Source organism: Lycium barbarum, chromosome 11 (genome assembly GCF_019175385.1).
Source record: "Lycium barbarum isolate Lr01 chromosome 11, ASM1917538v2, whole genome shotgun sequence".
Taxonomy (NCBI): domain Eukaryota; kingdom Viridiplantae; phylum Streptophyta; class Magnoliopsida; order Solanales; family Solanaceae; genus Lycium; species Lycium barbarum.
This window is the reverse complement of record NC_083347.1, coordinates 89,987,813-90,006,673: the sequence shown is the minus strand read 5'-3', so window position 1 is coordinate 90,006,673 and position 18,861 is coordinate 89,987,813. Positions and strand designations below refer to the sequence as shown.

General features: G+C 40.5%; 1 protein-coding gene across 1 annotated transcript; it reads right to left on the bottom strand.

Moving 5' to 3' along the window:
• Window positions 1–9,900: 9,900 nt before the first annotated feature.
• Window positions 9,901–14,420, bottom strand: LOC132617972 (uncharacterized). The gene is made up of 2 exons (XM_060333046.1): window positions 13,753–14,420; window positions 9,901–10,165 (listed from the first exon to the last, which is right to left on the bottom strand). Exons 1-2 carry the CDS (start codon window positions 14,363–14,365, stop codon window positions 10,137–10,139), a joined length of 642 nt encoding a protein of 213 aa, XP_060189029.1. The 5' UTR covers window positions 14,366–14,420; the 3' UTR covers window positions 9,901–10,136.
• Window positions 14,421–18,861: the final 4,441 nt, after the last annotated feature.

Below are 18,861 nucleotides of genomic sequence, written 5' to 3'. Positions count from 1 at the left end.
TTGTTCAGTTGCAAAAGCTTATTAGGACAAAGTTTAATCTTCATGTTGGTAAAACCACAGTTAGAAGAGCAAGAGCAAAAGTACTGAAAGAAATCATGGGAGATCACATTCAGGAGTTTGGAAAAATCCTTGACTACAGGGATGAATTGTTAAGGACCAATCCTGGTTCCACTTGTGTAGTTAAAATTGCTGAACCAAATGCTGATAGTAGGCCTGTTTTTCAGAGTTTTTATATCTGTTTTGATGCTTTGAAGAAAGCATTTCAGCACTGTAGAAAATGTATTGGTTTAGATGGTTGTTTTCTGAAAGGGGTTTGTAGAGGACAGTTGTTGGTAGCTGTGTGTAAAGATGATAATAACCAAATGTTGCCTCTAGCATGGGCTGTGGTGGAGTATGAAAACAAGAGCACTTGGACTTGGTTTATCAGAATTTTGAAGGAATATTTGGCACTTGGAGATGGGACAGATTTAACATTGATAACAAATATGCAGAAGGTATGTTTCCTTGATTTTTGTTGCAATTTTTTTTCATGAAAACTCATATGTATTTGTTACTGTTTCAGGGACTATTTGTTGCTATTCAAGATCTTTTACCTGTTGTTGAACACAGAAAGTGTGCTAGGCACATCTTGGCTAACTTCAGCAAAGAATGGAGAGGGCTACAGAGAAGACAATAGTTTTGGAGAATTGCCAAAAGCACCTTTGAGTCTCAACTAAGGAAAAATATTGAGATGATGAAGTTGCTTGGTCCAACGAAAATGATGGACAAACTGATGTATTATAACATAGATTATTGGTGTAAGGTCTACTTCAACACTAATGTAAAAGCAGATTCTGTAGATAACAATATGGCTGAGTGTTTTAATGCTTGGATCTTGGCTGCCAGGTATGAGCAATGCATATTTACCTTGCTGTGTGTTTGTTTTTACAAACTGTCTGTAGATAACAATATGACTGTTTGTTTATCGGCTAACTGGTAGGCACAAAACTATAATACCAATTCTTGAGGAGATTAGGGTGAAAATGATGGCAAGGATTGGAACATTGAGGGAGTTTGTAAACACTTGGAGATGTAACTACTCTCCACTGTGTACGAAGGTGTTAGAGGAAAATGCTAAACTTTCAATGCAATGTAACATTGAGTTTAATGGAGTTGCTGGTTTTGAAATTAGGGAAGGACTATATCAACACACTGTGGATATTTCTAGAAGGCAGTGCAGCTGTAGGGTGTGGCAGCTAAAAGGCATTCCATGTGCATATGCTTTAGCTGCAATTCAGTTCAAAAGGTATGATCCACTTGGCTACATTGACCATTGCTACAACAAAGAGACTTACATTGTTACACCTTGGAAAATTTCTCGTAGGAACGCAAGTAAATGAACTAGTGAGGCGTGCGAGTGCATGATGTCCCATGAGTAAGAGACGACGTTTGATGACCTTAGGTGAGATTTCAAAGGTATCCGAGGTAAGACGAGAAAGTTGGCTAAGATAAGGCAAGGTATGAGGTGAGCAATGCATGCAAATGGATGTGGATGATTGGAATGAAAAGCCTAAGAAATATGAAAAGTTGCAGATTTGCAATCTGCCCAGTGGTCGTTGTTACACCTTGGAAGATTCCCCGTACCTGTACTATGAATAGGACAACGAAGGTCATAGCGTATACGAGCTTTCGATGAGTTAGGAATAGTGTTTGATAACCCCAAACGATATTTCAAAACCATTCGAGATAAGGAAAGGAAGTTGTCAAGGAAAGCGAGCCATAAGTCGTATATCGAGTAGGAATAACGAGCAACGATTTTGTGATGGCATGATGGTGTCTTAGAGAAGTGTAATAACGCCCTTAGGGTTGATGTTGAGATGTTAAACAAGTGCCAAGAAGGTTCCATAAAGACCGGAGATCAAACGAGACAACGAGAACGAAAACGGAACCACTGGGCATTATACGGTCTAACCTACGGACCGTATAATTTATACCAGCCGTATAATTGGCCAAGAACGCCGCCAGCTACTGGACCAAATGTACGCCAGTACATACGGTCCGTATAAATAGTACGGACCGTATGTTGGTCCGTATAATGGGTCTCGGCCAGCTTTTAAATTAAGTGTAAGGGGTCATTTTTCATTTGACCCATTTCATTTCCCACCTCTTCCAACTCAAGAAACCTCTAGAACTTTCCCTACTCTTCAACCACAAGAGAAATCCAAGGGATACTAAGATCAACAATACATAATCCATGAAATAAAGTGTATGAAAACTAAGTAGGGTTCATCTTCCTCAAAGAAAATCAAAGGAGGTGAAGAAGGGTTTTGATGCTAAGGTAAAAAATCAACTCAAGGCTTGTTCAACCAACATCCAAGTTAAGTTTTATGATCATTTCATGTTGTTTAAGGTATTGGAAGGCTTAGATACTTAAAATGTAGAAGAACATAGAAAGTGGGTCATTATTGAGTGAATAGTGACATAATTGAATGATAGTGGAATTGAATCATGAAAAGTTGAAGAGTTGTGATTATGAATACGTTATAATGATGTGTGTATCATGAAACAAGCATTAAATGCGTGAAAACACAAAGACGAGCTATAAGTAGAAATATGGGGAAAATTGGAGGAAAATGGTGGATTTTGCTAAATATGCATAAATGATGATTGTTGATTGTGATATGGTGAGTAGTATTGTGAATGTTGGGAGTTGGTATAGAACATGGGAAAAGTAGTATAAACAAAGGAAGTGCTGCCCAATTTTTCCTAGAATTAATGATGCGTTCTTGTCGTCAATTGACTAATGTTAATTTGAATTCTCTCATGAAGGTAGCGACGTGATATCGAAGGAGAACAAGTGAGCGATAGCTTAGTTAAACGACCAAGGTATGTGAGGCTAGTCCTTTCTTTCTAATGGCATGAATCCCTTTCCCCTCTTCATGAGTTCCCATATTCCGGAAAGCTAGAAGCCTATATCCGTGAATGTCTATACAGGATAAGAGATGTGATATGATGATGCCATATTGGTAATGATGTTATTTATCGCTTACACTCACCTTATATACTGGTTCCTTCAAGGTGAGGCAGAATAATCATAATGGCTCCATAATGAAATCGGGGGATCACGACCTTACGTCACCCCGATAGAGTATAGCTGATCTTTAGTCTTGTGCATGTACTATGATAAATAATATTATGATGAAGCATATTACTATAAGTATTCTATGATGAGCATTTCATGAGCATATTACACCGCGCCTAGTTGGCCGGGCAGTCACCGCCAAGGCGGGCAGCTATACGGATACACCATGACCTTTTGGCATGGGCAGACACCACTAGTGGGCCGCATGAGATGGTACCCCGGACACGGGAGGCCTGGACGCGGGCTAATATTATTGATTATCACACCATTCCGACATGGACGGGCAGCTTGCATACTATGCATAAATGACATGATGATGAGTATGAGTAAGACAGCATGCATTAATTTCCATATGATTGTTATTCAGATCCTGATGTTTCACATTGATGTTCTCATTATATTATTGATGTCTTTCTTCATTGTTTATGCCTCTCATACTCAGTACAATATTCGTACTGACGTCCGTTTTCTTTGGACGCTGTGTTCATGCCAACAGGTAGTCAGGGAGGTGAGCTTGGCCCAGATCCTCAGTAGCTCTCAGCTGATAGAGAGCACTCCATTGTTCGGAGGTGTTTATGGTTGTTTTGTTGGTACATATGTGTATTTTTTGGGCATGAAGGAGTCTTGTTCCGTCTATGTATATAATATGTCAGTAGAGGCTCGTAGATACGCAGTGTGGGTTAGATGGTCTCACATGATGTTATTATGTATATATATTATTTTGATAGCCGAAAGACAAATAAGTATAAAGCATTTATGTTTCTATAAAATATATGCTTTCTTACACTTCCATGAATAAAATTTGCAAAAGAGCATTAAATGAGTAAGATGAGTAGTAGAGCGAGCGGTGCTCGGTAGCTGGCTCCGGGTACCCGCCACGGCCCCTAGTTGGGTAGTGACAGTCGTAAAGTGCAAATACAGACCGTAAAATGGTATACGGTCCGTAAACTATCAGGTCGTAAATTGGCATGCAAGACTTCAACTTTCTGCCAGTCGAGGAAATGGTAAAATACGACATGGAATACAGACCGTAAAGTGATTTACGGCCCGTAAACCATGGTCGTAAATCACCATGGTTGCAGTCTGAGTTTCTGGTTCTGATATGGTTAAATACGCCCATGAAGGACGGTCCGTAAACTGGAGGACGGGTCGTAAACCATGTTTACGACCAATGTACACTTCAACACAGATTTTCAAGTTGTTAAATAAGGGGACCAAGGCTTATTTTATTTCACTTCAACATCACACCCCTTCTCTCTAAAACATCTCTCTACATTTATTTCACAAGAGTTCAAAGATATTTAGTGATCAACAACATAAAAACAAGTGAATCAAGAGTAAGGAAACCATCAAAGATCATCCAAGGCCAAGAAATCCAAATGGAGGAAAACTAGGGTTTTCCTCAAAGTGGAGTATTATCAACTAAAGCTTGTTCCTACAACATCTAAGGTAAGATTCATGATATTTATATGATGTTTAAGGTATTGAAGAGTTGAAATACATGGATTGTAGAAAATATGGTAAAATGGGTCATGAATGATGAATAGTGACATTTTGAGAAATAGTTTGAATTGAATTATGATTGTTGTTGAGTTGTGATATAAATGTGTTATAAATGACGTTAAGATCATGGAATAGACATTGTATATGAGTGGACGAGGTCGAAGGTTATAACCATGAATATGGGTGAACTAGGAGTAAATTAAGGAATGTGGATAATGTGAATGACTAATGGCCATTGTTATGATATTAGTGAAGGTAGAAACGCTAACGTTGGAAGGGAACGTGCAAGTGTAGAATAGCTCGACGGAAAGGTATGTAAGGCTAACCCTTCTTTCATGAGGCATGGTTCTTTGGCCAAATTTCTAAATCCTCTATACGAGTATGTTGTCTCCAAATGATTGATCTTCCGAGCTCATAAGCTCACGATCCTCAATATGTACTAAGTTTGCACTACACTCCTCATATGACGAGTAAGCCTATAATATAGACGTAACGATAATGATGATGATAGTAATGATGATAATAATAATAATGATGCTAAAGGTGCTTATGAGCTTTTATATGTATGTGTGCCTATGAAGGGCTATAATGAAACCCCGAGCTTATAATGCCGGGTAGAATATATGTATAGATGTATATGTATGTATGATTACGTAACGCGCGCACACCACTGCAGTTGGGTACTGATAACACTGAGCCTTGGTAGGGCCAGGTACGTGTAACACTGAGCCTTGGTTGGCCAGGTATGTATGATCACCGAGCCTATATATGGCCGGGTACGCGAAACACCGAACCTACATGGTCGGGTATGTTATATAAGAATATGTATGAAACACCGAACCTCTATGGTCGGGTACGCTATGTATGCCTATATATATATATATATGTATGTGTATGCTATGTATATGACATCATTAGGAGTACGAATATGTTATGAACATGAGATGTAAATGATCACGAGGATAACCAAGTACAGATATGGGTATATGTATGCGGATACGTAATAGAAATAGAATGTCTCTATGGAAAGTAAGTAAGTGTCATAATGATGATATTATTGTCTCCTCTCCTATGCAACTTCACATGTTATTCATTATGCTTCTATATCAATGTTGATCATGCTTTACATACTCAGTACATTCTTCGTACTGACGTCCTTTTGTTTGTGGACGCTGCGTCATGCCCGCAGGTGCACAGGGAGACAAGCCTGATCCATAGCTGCTTATTCAGAGATTGCATAGCAGAACTCCATTTCCTTAAGAGCCATAAATTTTGGGTACTTATTCTTTTGTGTATATAATTATGGGCATAGCGGGGTCCTGTCCCGCTTAGGTGACATGTTATACTCTTCTTAGAGGCTCGTAGTCACGTGTATGTGGTTAGATATGTCTTTCCTTGTCGGCCTATATTTTGTACATCATTTTGTTGGCCTCGTCGGCCCATGTACATTGTTGTGGCACTGATGCCTATGATGATTAAAGATGTTGTCGTCCAATGGGACTAGTATGATTGATGCTTAGAAATGTATGATTAATGATGTGGCTCACCTAGATGCAAGCCTAAGTGTAAGCTAAGGGGTGCCCGGGTGGGCTAGCACCGGGTGCTCATCGGGGCCCCCTAGTCGGGTCGTGACATACATGAGAACATATGAGCATGTTCTTCAACCCACAAACATGGAAATGTGGCCTGTCTCTACCCACCCTTGTGTGGCTCCACCAGACATAAAAAGCATGCCTGGTAAGCCTCAAAAGGCTAGAAGGAAGGAGGCAGGTGAAATTCCAAAGTCTGGGAAGATGCCAAGAACTTGAATGGCCATGAGTTGTAGCAACTGCCATAGTAGAGGCCACAACAAGAGAGGGTGTCCAAAAAACAAATCAGCAGCATGGACAGAACCAGAAAGTTCTAGCAGGGGAAGGGCTAACACATCACAACCACCATCTTCAAGCAAGGTCATGGGGAGACCAAAGAAACCTGTTGAAAAGAGGCCAAGAGGAAGACCTAGGAAAACTGCCCAGGCAGTAGGAAAGTCCTGCACCAGCTGATGTTCATGTTTCATGTTCTGCCCCTGCAGCAACTAGTGCACAGCCCACTGCTAAAAGAGGAAGAGGAAGTGGCACTAGTGCACAACCCACTGCTAAAAGAGGAAGAGGAAGTGGCACTAGTGCACCATATAAAAGGCCTAGAGTAATGGGAGTGGGTGTTTTCCAGGCAGAAAATGGGTTCAAAGCTGTTAATGTGAGTGCCTTAATAAGCACAAGTGTTATTTTATGTGTTGTTTCCATTACTAAGTGTTATTTTATGTGTTGTTTCCATTACTAACTCCTTGTTATTATTTGTGTGAACATCCTGGCATGTCAAGCAGCAGGATTGTGTCAACTAGTAAAGCAAAGGTCACCAGATCAGCAGAGGTGACTGGTGACATTGGCTACAAGCCAAGTGCAAATAGTAAGCTGAAATGGAGAGGCAATGAAGAAATCACAACCAGGAAACTACAAGAGATACAGGAGAAAATGACAAAAGGTAGAGGTAAATCAGCAAACCCAAGCCAAGAAAGCACCTGTTCACAGTCCAAGCAGCCATGGAAAATCTAATTATGATGAAAACTGTCCATCCAGTTCTTAAATGTACACATTTATGGATTGACATTTTAGTATTTTGTCTTGTTCGTTTAATCAAAACAACATTACAGTACATAACTGTTTAACGTGTTCCAATGCCATTACACTACATAGCTGTTTAACGTGTTCCAATTCCATTTTGTCTTGTTCGCTTAACGTTTAATCAAAGGACCATTAAATGGCACTAAATCTGACATGGTAAAGGACCATTAAATGGCACTAAATCCGACATGGTCAAGGACCATTAAATGGCACTACATCCAACATGGTCAAGGACCATTAAATGGCATATTAATTCGGTTGGAAGGCGTCTATATAACATAACATACACACACACACACACCATATCACACATTCACTACACTAAACTACAACAACAACATCAACGTGCAGCTAGCAGCAACCACAACAAACACAACAACATACCAGCAGCAAGCACAACAAACACAACTACATATAACATCTACATCATACCAAAAGAAGATGCTAGCTTTCTTTGTGAAAAAGTTAACCCGTTCTTACGTGCAAACCGATAATTTTGTAAGTTTTTTTATATTTGTTATTATTATTTGATTTACGTGAAAACCGATGATGTAAACTTTCTTTTTTGTTTATTGAAGATACTTCCACATGAACATCATGACATTTTTCCAACGAGAACAACGCATGCCGTGTTAAAGTATCAGGATGACACCGTTCACAAGATGACGTTCAAAATTGGAAAAAATGCTCGTTTATGCCAAGGGTGGAAGGCATTTATAGATTCAAAAGGTTTGAAAGAGGGAGACACACTAGAGATTTGGGTTTGTAAATGTGAGTGTGGAGATGGCATAGGGTTTCATGTATTTAAAAAAGAGATAGAGATCATAAATATTGACTAGTAGATATCTATTATTCAATTGTCTATGTTTAACATCTCCATGTATGCTACTATTTTGATTAAGACAATGATTAATGTTATGTGGATGTGATTTTGATTTTAATTTCGGATGAACACTTCAAAACACCTTAACGTCAAACTACTTCATTGATACATGATAAAATAGATGTATATGCTACAAAATTTTCCATAACAAAAGGCAAACAAAACATAACATAGCCGAGACACTACCACCACTACCACTATCTATGGCAATTTGATTTTTCCATTGTTTGAATTGCCACTACGGAATACAAAACTTATGAACACAACAATAATACAAACAACAAAACAAAAAACGAAATTCCTATGGAACCTACCCCCTTTAGTCTTCCTTGTGTCTTCTTTTTTTGGTCCATCAACCTCGACCAAACCCATGTCAACAATAACCGAATTATTATCGTTAGTAGTGATCTCATCCAATTCCATCTTCAAACCCCGATATTGCACCAATTCCTTCTCTAAATCTCTAATTTTGTTAACCAATTTTGGGAGGATAAATTTTGATCTCGGATCAACTTCATCTCTGTCCCTCCAACGAAAAAACTTGCATTTTTGAGCCTGAAAAATAGCAAAATAGAGCATAATTTTACAAATTGAATTTTTCAATAAGTCAAAAAATAGGAGCAAGACCATACACCATAATAGGGACAAGACCAGTATCTTCTTCCAGGGTTGTGTTTAGACCAAGAAGTTTGCATTTGCAACAAATTCCCGTGTTGACATTGGACCACAGTTCTAAGCATAGGATCACTCTCATCCATACACAATCGACCAAGGTCAATTTTTTCCATAACAAACCCTAAGAAATGACAAAATGACTAAATATGAGCAAGAATTACTCAAGAAATTTAAAACAATAAATTTCACATGAACGAATTTAAAGAGAAATAAATGAGAAAAAAACCCTAACTAACAAACCTCTTTCCAACGATTGGAGCGATTAAGGTGTTGATTTTTGGAGTATAACGATTGGAGTGGTTGAAGTTATGGAGTTGTTAGCTTTTTTTGACAAAAAAATGGAGATGTGTATTAAATGGGTTTAGAAGATGATGATGTAGCCGTTTGGGTGTAAAAATGGAGGGAGTTCAAATTTTATCTACGTGGCATCATATGTGGCAGGTTAGTTGGCGTCCAAAACGTCAGATGCAAATTTTTGAAGTCCATAACGCACCACTGAGCGGTGCATTCACGCTCTCTGCCACATCAGCAAAAAAGGGCCATTTTGCTACTGAAAAATTTGTCCAGGGGGGTAATAGGACCCCCGCAAAGGTTAGGTGTGTAGTTGGGATTTTGGTCAAACGTTGGGGGGTATTTTGAGTATTTTCTCTTCTCTCCACACTTCAAGAATTCTCTAGAACTTTCCACAATTCATATAAAAGAACCCAAGAGAGATTGGTGATCAACTCATCAAACCAACAAAATTAAGTGTAAGAAACACATTAAAGTTCATCCAAGCCAAGGAATTCCAATGGAAGTGAACTAGGGTTTTGGTGCAAGAGAAATATTTCCACTCAAGGCTTATTTCTACACTATATAAGGTAAGTTTTATGATCTTTTCATGTTGTTTAAGGTGTTGAAAAGTTGAAACACTTGGATTGAAGGAGGATATAGGAAATGGGTCTTGAATGTGGGAATAGTTGTCACGACCCAACTAGGGGCCGTGACGAGTACCCGATACTTGTACCGAGCACTCCTTATCTATCTCGTATAAACAGTGCCATATTTTTTTTTTTTGAAACATAGACTTGCAAACGTCGTTAATACTTTATACAACAACATCATAATGCCCAAACATCGTATATCTACTGAACCTGCCTAACTGTACATATCTGTCTACGAGCCTCTAGACATAGTGTAATTACACATAGAAAGGGCCGAGTACTATCGTGCCCGAATATACATATACAAAATAGTACCGCTGAAGTAAAGCTCCGGAACAACTGGAGCACTGTAGAGTACTGCTGATAAGCTCCTATAGATCACGTCCACCAGCCTGCTGACCTGCGCGGCATGAAACGCAGCGTCCACAAGAAGGGACGTCAGTACGAATAGTGTACCGAGTATGTAAGGCATGGAAAATAATAGAAGCAGTAATATAGAGCATGATTAACAATATCAGGGAATCATAGGATCGATAATGCAGCAAGAAAATAACCTGCACGTAGCGAGGCCCCTTCTCGGGCCGGCTTTCATATGGACTTGTCCCCTTTTTTTTTTTTTTTTTTTTTTCTGCAACGTTTCTTTTTCGTAGACTTAGGAACTAGGGTTAATATCATGTTGCATTTTGTCACATTACGCTCTGCACTATCATAGTATGTCGTATCCGGTCATATCGTAGCTTATCACCTCACGGTATTTTATATTCTAGCGTATCATGTCATAGTGTGGCTTGCCACAATATAGTCTAGCTTATCATATCCTATCTTATCATATCATAGCATTTCGTGTCATAGTATATCATCTTATTACATAGCTTTCTTTTGAAAATCTCTTCTTATACATATATGTAAAAATAAGATGTCTCATATTGCCGAGGCGTCGGCAGCCGATCCATTTAGCCATAAATGTACTTCCCGCGTCCGGGCATCCCGCGTCCGGGACGATATCATGTCATGTAATGCCAACTGATCAGGTGGAAATGCGTGTATAACGCTCTGCCCTTATCCCCATCTTCCCCGTATACGTGTACATACATCATGCTTATATGTCAGCGTCTATAGCGCTCTGAATCTTTGATTATAGACATACTCTGGTATCATGTATGGATGTCGGCGACTATAGCGCTCTAGATCTTTGATTATATACACAGCTTGTACATACATATGTGTTTTACATACATTTACTTACATTATCTACATATACATATAGTGTATAAGCGTACAAGGGGGCCAAGGAGAATCATGTATCCATCGGAGTGACGTAAGGTCGGTGACCTCCGATTATCTTATGAAAGGATAGTGATCGTTTTGTCTTACCTCGGAAAGAAAACAAGTATTTAAGATGAGAGTATCAATGGAGGATAATATTATAATGGACGTAAAATAAAATCGGGGTATTATAGACATTCCCGCTTATCTAACATCATGGTCATCCTTGTCATCACAGAGGCATCCTCGTTAGAGGAATCATAGTACTTATCTCATGGTAACAAGATCGGGATCAAAGGTTCCCTTCGGGTTCACTTGAAGTACATCAACCAATACTATAGGAAAGTCCGGGGGTAGCGGGCCCACCTCGGGCCGGATGAGGTGGCGTATATTATTTACATATACTACAGGTCATGTCATTACTTGTGAGGGTTCTAGGGTGATCGGGTCCCATTTACGCACGTCATAGAGGTCTAGGAGGTCTTTCTATCATTTTGCGCACTTTCTACTTCAATTCAATTGAATGAAAAGTTGAAAACTTTAGGTGCGGATTCCGGGGATTGAGGTCGTCCCCGAGGCTTGTGCCCGACTTCTTACAACCAAGACATGCCATAGAAAGAAGGGTGAAGCCTTACATACCTCTCTCCGCTCCTTTAGCTACTCCAAAATCGCGTCACAATCTCGTCAAAATCTGCAATTTGGTCAAGTTTACCAAAACTTTCATTAGTATACTTTGAGTTAGAATCTTAAGGAAACATTTGGCTACCGAAATTTCGACAGCACTTCCCCTATAAATACTCCATCCCACCAAGTTCAACTTGGCTAATTTCAATCAACAACAATCCCGGGAATTCAACCCGGCCAAAATATCAACCACAATTCCAACAACAACAATACTAACAACTTCCATATTCAATCAACTTACTACTTCTTCCAAAACTTTCTAACTTTTATGAAAACAATGACAACCTCATAATCTATATTCCAACAACATCATACTAAATAAAATTGACTCATTCTCTTCCATTTTTTCCATAACCACACGGCCAACACCAACATACACACTACAACTTCTCAATATCCATTCAACTTCCATTTTTTTTTTTCCATATATCATTCACAACAATAACAACCAAACATTAATTAAAATAATTGAAGCATGGCTCATACACATATATACATACACACGGCCATGTACTATATTTCTCTCCTTCATAAATTTCATCCATTTTAGCATACTACAACACATATAAACCATGTATAACACATAAAGCAAGGTTAGAATTTTACCTTTATTCTTCAACTTCTCACTTGCTTATCTCTTGGAAACCTATATGATTTTGAATTTTTCTTGCTCCAACAACAACTTCACCTTGTTGTGCACCCTCTACTTGATAGAAAATAATTTTTGGAGAGATTTTTTTCAATTTTTCTTGGAATTTTTGTTCTTGGCCGAAAGGCCTTGGGGTTTCTCCCCTTCTTTCTTTCTTTTGAGTTCTTGAAATTTCTAGACACTTAATGGATGAAGATGACTTAGTCATCCCTTATATTGACTAAGTCTTATTTCATATTGGGCTTGGACCCTCTCCAAGGCCGGTTGGGCCTATAAATTCCCAAAGAAAACCTTCAAGCCCATTTATATTTTGGGCTACTACTTGAAATTCTTGAAGGCAATTTTTCCAACTTCCAATTTTGCCCTTCGTCTTCCTCCGTATTTCCACGAGTCATGTCGTGAACTCCCCTTCATGCTCTTGACCTTTCTCATTATTTCCACTCCTAGACTCTTCATAAACAACTCAAGTGCCAAACACAATAAAATGTAGCCTCGCTTGTCGTTTTCCCGCGATTGTCTTGAATTATCCAATTACATAAAACGCGGGGTATAACATCCTCCCCCCCTTTAGAACATTCGTCCTCGAATGTTAAACTCGCCTCATAGCGTAACACATCATTTCGGGGAGGTCTCCGTTGTAGATGCCTCATGTCCCTTAGCATGTCCATCTTAGAGGCTTAGATTGCCCTTTACGATCTTTACAATAGCGCTTCCTTCTTCGTGGAGTCTGCTGCGTCTATCCCTTCACTAGACATGTTCCTATACATCGCCACCTTAGGAATTCCTTGCCTTAGTCAGTGTGGACTCAATATTGGTCTCACCCTGTGACCTCTGTACTTTCCTCCTTCATTCCCAAAGCTTCCTGTTGTCACGGCTTCCCCTTTTTCCGTTAGTTCCGTCCAGCTCGGCCTATGTGACTCGTGTGGGGTTTCTAACCACTTTCCACACCCCAATTTACTCTGGGCTACCTAATTTTACATTCGTTTCTTATTTCTGCATTTACGAAATTTTCGGCATATTTCCCAGGGGGTCACCCATCATGAAACTACTCCCACCTGAGCACGCTTAACCTTGAAACTCTGATGCATTTCAGCGTCACGGTGTTAGTATTTTTACTTCCGCTTCCCCGTACTACCTATATTATATAATATGGGGTAAGTTGGGGTCTCAGCAATGTTTGAACACCCTCGTAGCGAATATTTCTCTTTTAATGACTATTTTAGCCTTCGCAATCACAAAGATTCACTTTTTACCTGTGCGGGTGACTATTCCTCACTCTAATATCCAAATTCTTAGTATGTTTAGCAATACAAAAGGGCAGGGTTGGATAAGATAGAATCCGAATCAATTAATGCACATATTATAGAAAATACCAACAAAAAAAATACCTGTGGCCGCATCAGCGGGAGGCTCAGGGTCCTGTCGTCCTGTCAGTGCATATATACGGTGTGGAGGACCGGCTGCGCTGGGTATCCCTCCTCTGCCTCGGCCACGACCTGCTGGAGCCTGGGAGGCCTGTCCCTGAGGGCGTACGGTCGACGATGAACCAACTGCGGACCCGGTAGGCTGGGCTCGGTCTCCGTCATCTCTCAATGGGCAATCACGCATCAAATGGCCAACCCGCCCACAAGTATAGCAAGCACCCGTACCTGCGCGGCACTCTCCCGAGTGTGGCCTGCCGCATCGAGCACATCGTGGCGGGGGTGACATTATCCTGCCAGCATCAGCCCTAAACTGAGATTCTGAGGCTCGGGTACCTTGATCCGGTCTCGAGTGAGTAGAACGGTCAAACCCCCTATCAGCAAATCGAGGAGGTGCACTGGCCGCCGGTTGGTCTGAGTACCCGAATTGCCCCTGTGTCTGTCCCCCTCTGTACTCACTTCTAGTCCTGGAAAACCGGCCTCTCTTTCGGGAACCCCTGTCTGGATAGCGCTCCTCCCTCCGTGGCTGATATTGTTCTTCCAAATTTTGGGCGTGGGCCTGGATACGGGTAATAGTCATCCCGTCTTGGAGTGAGGCCGTCAAGCATTCTTTAACCAAATGTGGCCCTAACCCACTCACGAAACGGTGCACATGATCTCCCCTATCCGCTATCATAGCTGGGGCATACCTGGCCAATGAGTTGAAACGAAGACTGTATTCCCGAACACTCATATTTCCCTGTCTAAGGTTTAGGAACATGTCGGCTCGAGCCCGTCGAACCTCTGGCGGTAGGAAATGTCGTAGAAATGCCTCTGTAAACTCCTGCCAGACCGGAGGGGGTGCATTTGCTCCCCTCGAAGATACCCAACTGCTATACCACAGAACTGCCACATCCCGCAGTCTGTATGAAGCCAACTCTACGGACTCCGTGTCAGAAGCATGTATAATCCTCAGAGTCCGCAGCATCTCATCTATAAAGCTCTGCGGGTCCTCCTCTGGCTTTGATCCATAGAACTCTGGAGGCCTCAAAGTGATAAAGTCACGAGCCCTTGCGCTTACCGCCCTGTCTCCCGAGTCTACATCTTGCCGCTGAGCCTGTGCGGCAACTAACTGGGTCAATAGCTGGATGGCCTCTGCCATCTGCTGGCCCGGAGCTACTGGCGGTGGAACTGGAGGTGCGGGGGCTGGAGCTGGAGCTCTTCCCTGCTCTGCCGGTGCAGGGGGGATAGGAACAGTCTGAGGGGGAGCTGCATTATGAGATTCTCCTTCTTCTAGCTCCCGCTCGACTCTATTACCGGACACCCTCTTGCCCTTCTCGGCTGCCGTAGCCTTCCTCTTCGGAGGCATTACTGAAATCATAACAAGGGATTAGGAGAAGGAACATGAAAGCCTAATAGCGTAGCTCTATCGCACGATCTTAGAATGCAAAGAAGGTCACATTTCCTAAATGCCCTGTAGCCTCCTGCCTATAAGTATGGCGCGCTACACACCCATAGACAAGACTCTACTGGACACGGCTCGTAGACAAACCCTAGGACCGAACTGCTCTGATACCACTTCTGTCACGACCCAACTAGGGGCCGTGACGAGTACCCGATACTTGTACCGAGCACTCCTTATCTATCTCGTATAAACAGTGCCATATTTTTTTTTTTTTGAAACATAGACTTGCAAACGTCGTTAATACTTTATACAACAACATCATAATGCCCAAACATCGTATATCTACTGAACCTGCCTAACTGTACATATCTGTCTACGAGCCTCTAGACATAGTGTAATTACACATAGAAAGGGCCGAGTACTATCGTGCCCGAATATACATATACAAAATAGTACCGCTGAAGTAAAGCTCCGGAACAACTGGAGCACTGTAGAGTACTGCTGATAAGCTCCTATAGATCACGTCCACCAGCCTGCTGACCTGCGCGGCATGAAACGCAGCGTCCACAAGAAGGGACGTCAGTACGAATAGTGTACCGAGTATGTAAGGCATGGAAAATAATAGAAGCAGTAATATAGAGCATGATTAACAATATCAGGGAATCATAGGATCGATAATGCAGCAAGAAAATAACCTGCACGTAGCGAGGCCCCTTCTCGGGCCGGCTTTCATATGGACTTGTCCCCTTTTTTTTTTTTTTTTTTTTTTTCTGCAACGTTTCTTTTTCGTAGACTTAGGAACTAGGGTTAATATCATGTTGCATTTTGTCACATTACGCTCTGCACTATCATAGTATGTCGTATCCGGTCATATCGTAGCTTATCACCTCACGGTATTTTATATTCTAGCGTATCATGTCATAGTGTGGCTTGCCACAATATAGTCTAGCTTATCATATCCTATCTTATCATATCATAGCATTTCGTGTCATAGTATATCATCTTATTACATAGCTTTCTTTTGAAAATCTCTTCTTATACATATATGTAAAAATAAGATGTCTCATATTGCCGAGGCGTCGGCAGCCGATCCATTTAGCCATAAATGTACTTCCCGCGTCCGGGCATCCCGCGTCCGGGACGATATCATGTCATGTAATGCCAACTGATCAGGTGGAAATGCGTGTATAACGCTCTGCCCTTATCCCCATCTTCCCCGTATACGTGTACATACATCATGCTTATATGTCAGCGTCTATAGCGCTCTGAATCTTTGATTATAGACATACTCTGGTATCATGTATGGATGTCGGCGACTATAGCGCTCTAGATCTTTGATTATATACACAGCTTGTACATACATATGTGTTTTACATACATTTACTTACATTATCTACATATACATATAGTGTATAAGCGTACAAGGGGGCCAAGGAGAATCATGTATCCATCGGAGTGACGTAAGGTCGGTGACCTCCGATTATCTTATGAAAGGATAGTGATCGTTTTGTCTTACCTCGGAAAGAAAACAAGTATTTAAGATGAGAGTATCAATGGAGGATAATATTATAATGGACGTAAAATAAAATCGGGGTATTATAGACATTCCCGCTTATCTAACATCATGGTCATCCTTGTCATCACAGAGGCATCCTCGTTAGAGGAATCATAGTACTTATCTCATGGTAACAAGATCGGGATCAAAGGTTCCCTTCGGGTTCACTTGAAGTACATCAACCAATACTATAGGAAAGTCCGGGGGTAGCGGGCCCACCTCGGGCCGGATGAGGTGGCGTATATTATTTACATATACTACAGGTCATGTCATTACTTGTGAGGGTTCTAGGGTGATCGGGTCCCATTTACGCACGTCATAGAGGTCTAGGAGGTCTTTCTATCATTTTGCGCACTTTCTACTTCAATTCAATTGAATGAAAAGTTGAAAACTTTAGGTGCGGATTCCGGGGATTGAGGTCGTCCCCGAGGCTTGTGCCCGACTTCTTACAACCAAGACATGCCATAGAAAGAAGGGTGAAGCCTTACATACCTCTCTCCGCTCCTTTAGCTACTCCAAAATCGCGTCACAATCTCGTCAAAATCTGCAATTTGGTCAAGTTTACCAAAACTTTCATTAGTATACTTTGAGTTAGAATCTTAAGGAAACATTTGGCTACCGAAATTTCGACAGCACTTCCCCTATAAATACTCCATCCCACCAAGTTCAACTTGGCTAATTTCAATCAACAACAATCCCGGGAATTCAACCCGGCCAAAATATCAACCACAATTCCAACAACAACAATACTAACAACTTCCATATTCAATCAACTTACTACTTCTTCCAAAACTTTCTAACTTTTATGAAAACAATGACAACCTCATAATCTATATTCCAACAACATCATACTAAATAAAATTGACTCATTCTCTTCCATTTTTTCCATAACCACACGGCCAACACCAACATACACACTACAACTTCTCAATATCCATTCAACTTCCATTTTTTTTTTCCATATATCATTCACAACAATAACAACCAAACATTAATTAAAATAATTGAAGCATGGCTCATACACATATATACATACACACGGCCATGTACTATATTTCTCTCCTTCATAAATTTCATCCATTTTAGCATACTACAACACATATAAACCATGTATAACACATAAAGCAAGGTTAGAATTTTACCTTTATTCTTCAACTTCTCACTTGCTTATCTCTTGGAAACCTATATGATTTTGAATTTTTCTTGCTCCAACAACAACTTCACCTTGTTGTGCACCCTCTACTTGATAGAAAATAATTTTTGGAGAGATTTTTTTCAATTTTTCTTGGAATTTTTGTTCTTGGCCGAAAGGCCTTGGGGTTTCTCCCCTTCTTTCTTTCTTTTGAGTTCTTGAAATTTCTAGACACTTAATGGATGAAGATGACTTAGTCATCCCTTATATTGACTAAGTCTTATTTCATATTGGGCTTGGACCCTCTCCAAGGCCGGTTGGGCCTATAAATTCCCAAAGAAAACCTTCAAGCCCATTTATATTTTGGGCTACTACTTGAAATTCTTGAAGGCAATTTTTCCAACTTCCAATTTTGCCCTTCGTCTTCCTCCGTATTTCCACGAGTCATGTCGTGAACTCCCCTTCATGCTCTTGACCTTTCTCATTATTTCCACTCCTAGACTCTTCATAAACAACTCAAGTGCCAAACACAATAAAATGTAGCCTCGCTTGTCGTTTTCCCGCGATTGTCTTGAATTATCCAATTACATAAAACGCGGGGTATAACAATAGTGTCATTTTTGAGTAGTAGTTTGGAGTGAATCATAAATATTGATATGTTGTGATTATAAGTGTGCTATAAGTGACAGTTTGAACATGGGGTAAGTATTATATGTGAGAAAACACAATAGTGAACTATGACCACGATTATGGAGGAATTGAAGTGAAATTGTGAAATGTGGATAATATAGATAAATTATGATTGTTGTTTATAATATTGTGAATGTTGTTATGGATGTTTGGGAGATGATATGAAAAATAAGGAAAGTTGTATAAACAAAGGAAACGCTGCCCAATTTTCCCTAGCTTTAGTAAGCACGTTCTTATAATCGATTAGCTAATGTTAATACGAACTTTCTTGAAGGTAGAGACGTGAGCGTTGAAGAAGAACAATCAAGCAATAGA

Excerpts from the sequence above, each read along its gene's own strand:
- LOC132617972 (XM_060333046.1), bottom strand. The coding sequence starts at position 14,365 with ATGACTATTACCCGTATCCAGGCCCACGCCCAAAATTTGGAAGAACAA. Across the intron at positions 10,166-13,752 it reads TCCCGCTGATGCGGCCACAG|GTCAGCAGGCTGGTGGACGT; the intron begins GTATTTTTTTTG and ends CATGCCGCGCAG.